The following is a 10,723-nucleotide window of genomic DNA, read 5'->3' on the forward strand; positions in this document are numbered from 1 at the left end:
CTAGCAGAAGCGCCCGTCGACCGTCGCAGAAGAAAATCGCGTCTGGTGTGACCAATAGAGCACCGGAAAGCGGCGCGCACTCCGCTCCGTGCCGCTTCGCGATGCTATCGCGTCCGGTGTGACTCCGGCGTAAGAGTGCCATTCATACAAAACTCGCAGGCCACACCGACATTGACTTTCACATTAACAAAATATTCACTGAGGGTCCGCAAATGGCCCGCGGGACGCCAGTTTGAGACTCCTGCTCTAGAGTGTGGCATAAGGACACCGTATGACTGCATCACCCAAACATCATCAGTGTGTGTAACTTACACTATCATCACAATACACTTACCAATGGTATGTTCCACTTTCACGATGTCCCTAAAGGTGACAGTAAGGGCTTCTAGGGAACTACAAGACACACTTGTGCTCCCTTTAAGATCCACCCACTCCTCTCTACAACCCTCCACAGGCCTGGACAACCCAACAACTCACAGAACCAGTACCGCTCAACCACCATACTAGTGTATGTGAGTAAAGCTAAAGACAAATCCTTTAGATCAGGGGCGTAAAACTCAATCACACAGGGGGCCAAAATCCAAAACACTCCTTAGGTTGCGGGCCGAACAGGATAAACATTTATTGAACACTCTAAAACTACATTTTTAAAACTTAAAAACCATAACTTTTTAACATAATTATGAACTAGATATATAGCATTACCTACAATAATGCTAGTGTGAATGCTGTAAGCTGAATTTGACCACTGAAAAAACTTGTGGTGATAACTGAAAACACTAAAGTTGATAGCTGAAATCACTGAAGCTAATAGCTGAAAACGGTGAGCTGATAGCCAGCTAAAATATAAGCTAAATGCCAAATTAGCCTAAAACTGACTTTGCCAGATGTGCTTTAGACCTACCAATGAACCTATGAAACACGTGTGGAAGGAAACCAGAGAAACTCCACACAGAATGGAGCCAGCTGGGATTTGAACCCAGACCTTTTCTCGTTGTGAGGCAGCTTGGACTTAAATCACTTTCTCTAAACTCCAGAAATACAAAATTTCACTGTGAGACATCTAAAAACCAATGTGCAAAAGATCCTTTCGTTTTAAGTATATAATAAAGAAATTCTGACAATGTTTAAAAAAATTATAGAGCTAATTTGCAAATTCAACTAGACAAAAAAAAACGTCTTAAATGTGTCAATGTTTTTCTGCTGGTTCAAACATGTTCAGGAAAGAACCACAAAGTGTGTTCATGTTGACATTTCTGTCCATCAGCTGGTCAGTCCGTTTTCTGTCGTCTCCTTTCTCTCTGCAGGTCTCTTAAAAAGCAGTGCAGTGTTTTTTATGTTTTTTTTTTTAGCGTCCGCAGACACAGACGGCCTTTGTCGACAGCTGTAACTTCAGACAGACGTTCTGGACTGAGGAGACCGCGGAGAGAGCTTTGGCATTTGATGACCGAACATTTGCGGATTGGTTTCGGTGACTTAGTTTCACTCTTCCCCTCCTTTTCACCTTTTGTTCCCGGGTACCCTGCCATCCTCCTTTTATACCACTAATCTTCAGCTGGCTGCGCTTTGCTGCTTCCACTGTTCAATGTGTTTCATTTTCTTTGTTACCCTTCATCTCTTAATAAAAAATACCAAAGAACAGCAAATATTCACTGATTGATGTCAACTTCTGCTGAATGCTTTTAAATTAAAATCAAAATGAGTTTATTCACAGTTTTGTAGCCTGATGAACAGAGATGAAATGTCCTACATGTTAAGTGCCATAAACACTTTTTACTGCTAGTTTAGTTGATGGTCATGACAGAAGAATCTGGTTTTTAAAAATATGGTTATGAAAAATTAAAAAGGCAAATTTCAACTTCTAAATTTTAAATGTAAACATTTATGGTAACTTTTTGGTAAATAAATTTCATTTAGGAATGTAAACTGGTAAAATGTTTAAATATAACAACTTAACTTGCAGAGAAATAAAATATGTCCCTTTTATGTTTATTTTTTTCTTTTTTTGTTTCAACTTCGATAAAGAGAAAAAGCAAACCATTTTTCTCTTTAAATACAAATCTTCTTACCAACAAAGTTGGTGATGAGTAGGATGTGGAGAATCCAGAAGTTTTTCAAAATAAAACTTCCTTCAGATCTGATATAAATAAAGCAGTAAACATGTAGGTCTTGTTTCATTTTTCTCTGTGGTTTGGGAGTTTGGGGACCACTAGAGAAAAAGATCTATGATGACTGCTTGGTGATCCACAAACACATTTTTTTTTTTTTTGCAAACGCTCGGGTAAAGGTTCTTCAGTAAACAAAAAACATATGAACAAATATTTTGTAAACCTTAGTGTGTATTTAGAGAAAACTTAGATATGTGAACATTTAAGCTCTTGTAACAATATAACATTTAAGTGAAACTAATTGTGTGAATAGAGTTTACCTAATTTTTAGCAACATGGTAACATTTTCAGCTAATTTGTTGTCTACTGAGGTTTTTTTATGCTAACTTAGAGTTTAGCTTTAATTTTAGCAACAAGCTAACGTTTTTTGCTAATTTCGCTCACTGAGGAATTTTAGGCTATTTTGTAGTTTAGCTAGTATTTAAGCAGTGTTAGCTTTTTTGGGTAATTCGACATCTACTGATGTTTTTTAAGTTAATTTGGAGTAAAGCTAATATTTTGGCCACATGCTAGCGTTTTCAGCTAATTCGTTTTATCTACTGGGGTTTTATAGGCTAATTTAGAGTTTTGCTTTGATTTTAGCAACATGCTAACGCTTTATGCTATTTTAGTTTACTGAGAAATTTTCAGCCATTTTGCAGTTTAGCTAGTATTCAAGCAATATGCTAGCTTTTTTTGGCTTATTTGTTTTTTTGGGCTAATTTAGATTTTATCTCATATTTAAGCAACACTAAATATTTTTGCTAAATTGGTATGTATTTGGGATTTTTAAGCAATTTTACTACAAAAGTTTCTGAAATTTAAGTCAACTTCAGCACTCTTTAGTTCTTTTAATAAATTTCCAGCCTTTTAGCAAATTTAACATTTGCAAATAGCTTTTACATTTTCAGTAAATCCCTTCAGCATTTAAAGTCTATTGCATCACCATTTTCAGCGAAAAGCGTCTGCATCTTCAGTGACGTCAGCAAAAAGCATTCAGCATTATCACAGGTAATGCAACTTTTCTAGTTCATATGTTGTTTTTGAGAATCCTGAACGTGTTTCTGGTTAGGCTGCTTTAACAGTGAAGAAGGTAAACAAGTTTCAAGAACATCTTTTTATGTTTTGCCTCTTTAGAGCTCAAAATATCTCAGTAACCAAATAAATCTGACTTAAATCAGTCGTTAACAAGGTGAGGACAAATGGATTTTTTAAAGTAGCCACTGAATGAGATCTTGACAGAAACAGGAACATTTCTACCACATTTCCTCTCAGACTTTCTCCTAATTAGAGCTTCAGAGAGCAGCTGCTTGAGGATGTCTTGATTGACATAAGTGTTTGGTTCAGCCGCGGATACTGTCCAGACCGCTCAGCCTCCAAAAGGTCTGGTGGACCTCCTGGCTCAGAAACGGCTGTGTGACCGTATCCTGCCACAGTAAAGCAGGCTAAGTGGATTAAAGAAGGAGAGCACTTATGAATATAATGCCTGAGATGGAAAGGCTGCGTGAAAAAGCTGCGGCTGAAAAAGGAAGCGACAAGTAAAAGGACGGAAAGTTTTCAAGGTAGAAAGCATCAATTATTCACCATGACATCTGTGGTTCTTTTAATCAGTCGATCCTCCCTTCACAATCACATTTGGGTTTGGTCTTTTTGAAATATTAAGGGGAACATCACTTGAACAGGATGCTTTCAAAGCACAGCAGATTTTCTTCTGGTCTCGTTTTTCTTAGTTTGATTCCATCAGGCTGCGTTATGTGAGAGTTTTTGCTTTTTGCGTCTCCTTGGAAACTTGAAGCTTTCTGCACTACGGGGAACCTCCTCTTACAGTGGGGAACAAATTGAGGTCATTATTGCTGCAGGCCGCTTCCTCCGACTGAAGATGAGGCTTCAGGCACAGACTTCGGTGGAGACTGGGCCGAGGCGTCGGGTTGATGCCACGCTTAAAATGAAAACGGGGGTGTATGATTTCACATTTGATCTGCATGCGTGTGTGTAAATTGGTCTTCTTATGTGCACACAGATAAAGCTGGATGAAGGGAGCAGCTATGTAGAGCATGTTTCATAAGCGGTTTCTACACATGAAGCCTGGACGTTCTCCGGAGCTCCACTTTACAGCTGGAGCTTCTCCCTCTGGGAATGTTGTTTTACCAGCCGGAAACACCCAGAGTGGCATCCTGGGAGACTGCTGTATGGAAAAGAGTAAAGCTACGTTCACACCGCGCTCTGCAACGGGCGTTCAACCGGATATTGCTAACAAAAAATCTTAATGGGAATTTTAAAGGATGTCGACAATAGTGCTGCCACAAGCGATTGTTTTAATAGGCGACTAATCACTGATTATTTTTTCTGATTAGTCGCCTATGCAAAAACTGGATGTAAAGCACACATCTTAAGCATCATTAGCTTTAAACGAACTAAAAACTAGATATATAGCATAACATGCGATAATGCTAATGTGAATGCTATAAGTGGAATTTGGTCACTGAAGATACCAGTTTTGATAGCTGAAAATGCTGAAAGCTAAAATCCCTGAAGCTAATAGCTAAAAACACTGAAGCTGAGAGTCAGCTAAAATATTAGTTACATGCCAAATTATCCTAAAAAACTGAAAAAATCCTAAATTAGCCAAAATAGCTAGCATGTAACAGAAATATTAGCTAAACTTCAAATTAGACAAAAAACTGAAACGATCCTAAATTAGCCAAAACAGTTAGCATGTAGCTGAAATATTAGCTAAACTCCAAATGAGCCTAAAAACCTTAATAAATGCCAAAATAATCCCAAAGCTAGCAGAACTCCATCATAACTTTCAATCTCACTACACTCTGACTCCATATAATACAAAGTAACGACTAATCGACTTTTAAATTGGTTGTCGACTATTTTAATAGAAAATTAGTCATCAATTAGTCGACTAATCATCGCAGCGCTAAAATCAGCAAATAATTGTTTTGTGCATGAATAAAGCATAAACATTACAAGAATAATAGCATTTTCTTCTAAATATGAAATCGGTTAAAACTTTTGACATGACTCCCTTTTCAAAATAAAAGACGGGATCACCTCAATGTAGTAAATGTTGTTGTTGGTAGTTTAATGGCAGCACTGCAGTATTAAAAATTAATTTGTAGAAATAATTCAGAGCCAATTAGTGACCTTTATGTTGTTTTTCGGACCAAATGGCACCATTAAAATCCTTGACACACTCCGCTTTCTAATCCGGCGTGTGTGAATCCTGATCGACTCCGTCTAGGTTTTGATCAGTAGAAAAAAAGCCCAAATGTCTTTTTTACTGTTAAAGGTTGCCGACCCCTGGTTTAGCTGAACAGAGCTGAGAAAGAAGTAGCCCGCAGAAAGATTCATGACTTCTTCTGCTAGTACTGGGTTTGGCAGTCCAGTGTGAACACTGTGTGTTGAAAAACCCATGTTCAGTGTGTTCCTGTATGAAGCATTAGGTCTAAAACTAGAAATACATCTGTATCTGACTCACCCTTAGCATTGTTTAAGTCTTGAGTTTGATCCGACTTGGCAGATTGTGTTTCCAGACCTTGTTGCTCATGGATTTACATATCTATTTAGCTTTGTGTGCCACAGTGCACGTGCCAGTATTTTGTAGCCCATTAATAACACCCCATTGGATGCCGAGTTATGCAACCATGCAAGCTGATGCAGCCCCTCAAAGGCTGCAATGGCCAGATGGTTTGTAACAGGCAGAACATATGATCGGTGGAGTCCCGTCACATTAAACATGGCAGCGCCCAGACTGCTCCGGGGGGGAGGAGGAAAGACCTGGTGGTTCCACTATCAGAGAGAGGCCGTTCAGATGAATGATGGCCAGGGATGGCACAACTCTGAGGACCTGAAATGTGAGTGTTGTATAGAAGGAGCCGTGCTGAAAAGCATATGGCAACAAAAAGACAACTGTGTCACTGGCAGGAGAGGCGAAGCCAAAAGCAGCGCTGCACTGTTTGAACTGAAGGAAAGCAGCTGAAAAGCAGAAAACGTGATTTCCACTGGAGTCATAGGGCATATTGTGCGACAGATGGCTCTAGCTGAAGGTGTTGTTTATCTACAGATTGAATTTTTGTCACAGAAACATGAAAACTGAAACACAAGAGAACCAAGTTCTACCAGCTGATGGCATTAAAAGATCTAACTTGAACTGAAAAAGATGTTTATTGAAACGAGCAAAGAAGCAGAGATCCGACTAGATATCCCAGCATCCTCTGGATTTTGAGGGTCTCCGGCTAATTAAGACGCCGGCTTTTCCCACCGGGGACAGCAGGTGGAGGAAGAGCTTTAATGCCTCTGGAATTTATGGGAAACATGAGCTTCGTTTCTGAAACTGGAGAAGCTGTCACGCTGTGATTAGAAAGAACCAATCAGATGACTCGAAAGATATCAAAGCTGACTTTTTTTTTTTTTAAGATTTCAATTAGAAAAACATATATTTAGATTGGGTATTTGGATCTGAAGAGGCTTAATCAAACAGAAACATACACGCTTGACTGTAGGATATAAAATGTCATAGCGGAAGTCACAAGATTAAACTTTTGATCCAGATTTTCCCTGTTTTCAAAATGAACATTGACAGCACTCCTATGTTACTGTACGTCCAAAGTCCCTCCCTAACCGCTAACAACTATATCCTGTGGGACTAACTAGAACACGTGTCAAAGTCGAGGCCCGGGGGCCGGATCCTGAGGTGTGTTTTGGATTTTGGCCCCTTGTGTGATTGGGTTTGACACTAATGACCTTGTGCCATGCATTTTAAAAGCAATTCAAAGCAATTAATTAAACTTCAAAAATTACGTTACAGATTTCACGAAGTTAAAACCTATTAAATACAAGTATTTTATGAAGGCTTTTTATAATCCACTGTGTTTTGATGAGATTTCTAGGGCATTCAATTTTGGATTTGGAGTTTCAGAAACCACGAATAAGTGCGGAACGTCATATTAAGCAAACCAAGTAGTGAGTAGTGAAGCGATTCTGACCCAACCTTATTGATTTCTCAATAAGGATAACTGCCTTGAAAAACTAGTTAAACATATTTTATGTGGGTTTACAAAAACTTAAAAAACTTTGGACCATCTGAAGATGTGACCATCACAGACATAAGGTAAACTTATGCAACCTTTCTTGTTTTAAAGTCCCACTCGGATCATCTTTTGATCTTTTTCAAAGCATTCCCAGTGTTCTTTCCATTATGATTATGGCAAAAATACAAAAAAGACTTATTTTCGAGGACATAGTTTCTGCAGAGCGGCAGGAGTTCATTAGAAACTCCCCTCTGAGTTGTGGGCGGGACTGTTAGCACGGAAGAACCCAGCCCCCACTTACCTTCCCCCGCGATATAACAGTACACCTTATTCCAGAAGAAAAAGAAAGTATGAAGAAAAAACTGTGTTGTCGACCACAAATAGTTACTTCAAAAATATTTCCTTAAGAGTTTGGACAGTTCATACCTGTGAGTTTATAAAGATATAAAGATGTTCATTTATTCAGAATGTATGTTTAGGACTGTGCGTTAGCATTAGCCGTCCTATGGGAAATTCTATTATACATTAGCATCAAGCTAGCAGACTTTAGCTTTATGTGCCAAATTGATTTATATTTTTTAGAATAATTTATACATCTATTAAGCTTAAATCAATTTAAATCGGCTAATTGATTTCATTAACTCAGCTCTACTTCAAACTAATAATCTGACCGACCACAATTTTGTTGTTCAGGACACATCAGAGCTTCTGTCTGTTAACACTGACACAGATTCCCAAAAACTCGTGCATCCCTAAAGAACAGATCAGATCAGATCTGTGTGTCACTTTGTTCTCAGACTGGTTTGTTGGGTCTGCAGCAGAGTTCACACCTCCAAAACCAATCGGGATCCGGCAGCACACGAAGAGGACTTGGACTTGTGACAACAGGGTTCCAGAGTGGGACTTGTCACTCGTTCCGATTGACGCTTTTGGTATCCTGATGAGTCCTTTTATATGGAGCTTAATTTGGACCATAAATATTTGAAACCCAAATAAAACAAATTGAAAAAAATGTTGGTGTTTGGCCAAAAGGAGTAAAAATGTCCAAAACTTTTTGCTATTCTAAAATAAACTTAATTATTTTCACTTTCAAACGTTCTGTTTTTAGTTGCAAAACTCAAAATTTCAGTTTCAAATTTTTTTTCTTTTCAGTTTCAACTTTTTTTTTTCCATTTTCGAATCAGAAAATTTCAAAATTGAAAAACAAAAGAGTTGAAAATAAAAAGAAAGATTTGATACTGGAAAAAAAATGTTATGAAATTGAAATTTTGAGTTTTTAAATCTAAAAAACAGAAAATTTGAAGGTAAAATAATTACATCTATTTTAGAATAGCAAAACATTTCAGACATTTTACTTTTTTTTTGGCCAAACACAAATATTTTTTTTCAATTATTTGTTTGGATTTCCAATAATTTTGGCCACAATTTAGCTCCATACTAAATAGCTCCATACCTTTTCAGGTAAAGACAGAAGCAAAAACCAGACGGATCTGATTCTGATCGGGTTTTAGTCAAACCTGGACCTCCCAGAACATTGATTGTGTTTGTATTAGCATGTGTGCTCTACCAGCACCCCACCTGTTACTCAAACGCTGTCCTGTGACTCACAGATTTATCAGTGATTTGATGATAAATCAAAATCCTGTTGGACAAAAAGCTCAAATTCTTCAAACCCACATGAATGATTGTGATCATTATTCAGTCTAAAAATCAGAAATATACTCAGATGAGGAAATTCAGAGTAAACTAAAAATCCGATTCTGATTGAGAAATGATCCAAACGACGCGATGCTGGAGCTGTGATAGTTTGAACTTTGACGGTAGCGCGGCGTGTTTCTGTCAGGACTGTTCGGGTTCGGATCAGAGGTCCGCGCGTGCTCCTCGGGGGGTTTTGGACCTGACGGTGTGGCAGAGTTCGGCGGCTCTGACGGAATTCCGCGGATGTGTTTCGTACCTGCGAGACTGAAGAGCAGCAGCTGGCAGCCGCGGACGTCTCTGCTCCGAACTGTCTCCATGCTGGTCGGAGCCGAGCGGACGCTCACAGGCAGAACCGGGTTTCCCTTCGAACCGAACTCTGCTGTGGGTGGAGGCGCAGTTAGGAGGTCACCATCACCCCGGTGCGGCGCTGGAGGCACGGTCGGCTCGGTTCGGCTGCCGTCGGGTTTGAGGAGAGCGGGCTCGCGGGCTGGTTGGTCGCCTGACTGCGGGCGCGCGGCAGCATCTGAGCGCGCGCCGCCCCCTCGCCCCCCTCCCGCTCACTGTATGGTTTCTATAACATCCCGACAGGCACGCGGGGATTTAGGAAACAGCCTCGTTATTTTTACACTCGGATCGACTGTCAGTGGACAGAGACTCGTGAAATAAAATACAAAACGTTTGAATTAGTTTGACTCCATGTGGAGTTTCTGTTATTGATATTTGAAGCATGCATGTGACAGTGGCGCCTCCAAAGGGGGCCCAGTGGGGCATAGACCCCCTTCCCCAGCAAAACCTCCAGCCTTCAATTATTTTATAGCTGTAAAAACCATTGAATGATTACTGTACATCACGTGTCAAAGTCAAGGCCCAGGGGCCGGTGTAGGTAGCATATGTGCTCGTTATGGCGGAAGTGTGTCATTCCCGACAGTGGTCTAATGGTCCAGACCAATCACAATCTTACACGTCATCTATGCGCCAGCCCCCGAGCCGATCTGACAGGCCGAGCTTATCTGCTACCTACGCCGTCCCTCCAGATCATTTTATCTTATTGTTATCAATGACCCGATGTTATCTTGTGCTTATTTCTAACTTGTAGAATTTTGACAAAATACATTTTTAACTAGCGTAAAATATTAAAAGTTATTTAAGGGGTAAAGTTGATTTATTCTGGAACAATATTCCTGCTTTTTTATTTTTCATAATTATGTTAAAAAGTTACAGTTTAACGTTTTAAAAATTGTCATTCTGCTAGCTTTTTGACATTTACTAAGATTTTTTAGACTATTTGGGAGTTTAGCTAATATTTCAACTACATGCTAGATGTGTTGTAGGTAATTTAGGATTTTTTTTTCTTATTTTTCAGGCTATTTTGAAGTTTAGCTAATTTTTTAGGTACAGTCAAGCTGTTTTGGCTAACTTAATTTTTTCAAGCTAATTTGGCATTTAGCTAAAATTTTAGCTAGCTATCAGCTTCAGCATTTTTAGCTATCAATTTCAGCGTTTTCAACTATCAGCACTAGCATCTTCAGCAGCTAAATTCAGCTTACAGCATTCACTCTAGCATTATCACAGGTAATGCTATATATATAGTTCATAATTATGTTAAAATTATGTTAAAAAGAACAATTTACCAGGAGGTCTTTGTTCCAGAACTCACCTATGATCCTGAGCTCTGAGTCATGACTGAAAGAACGAGATCCCAACTACAAGCGGCTGAAATTAGTTTTCTCCGGAGGGTGGCTGGATGCGGGCTGCACGGTGGCGCAGTGGTTAGCGCTCTTGCCTCACAGCAAGAAGGCCCCGGTTCAAATCCCGGCTGGGGGATTTGGGACCTTT

At 39.4% G+C, this 10,723-nt stretch overlaps 1 protein-coding gene across 5 annotated transcripts in view; it reads right to left on the reverse strand.

Annotated features, from left to right (window-relative positions):
* ptprz1b (protein tyrosine phosphatase receptor type Z1b) overlaps positions 1 to 9,423 on the reverse strand; it is a 115,253-nt gene extending 105,830 nt beyond the window's left edge. For all 5 annotated transcript variants that reach the window (XM_024265133.2, XM_024265131.2, XM_024265130.2 and 2 more), the window contains exon 1: positions 9,144 to 9,423. In XM_024265133.2, the coding sequence (XP_024120901.1) occupies positions 9,144 to 9,204 (61 nt within the window). In that variant the 5' untranslated portion in view covers positions 9,205 to 9,423. The remainder of the gene's footprint in view (positions 1 to 9,143) is intronic.
* Between the last annotated feature and the right edge of the window lie 1,300 nt (positions 9,424 to 10,723).

The sequence above is a fragment of the Oryzias melastigma genome, unplaced genomic scaffold (assembly GCF_002922805.2).
Source record: "Oryzias melastigma strain HK-1 unplaced genomic scaffold, ASM292280v2 sc00288, whole genome shotgun sequence".
Lineage (NCBI taxonomy): Eukaryota > Metazoa > Chordata > Actinopteri > Beloniformes > Adrianichthyidae > Oryzias > Oryzias melastigma.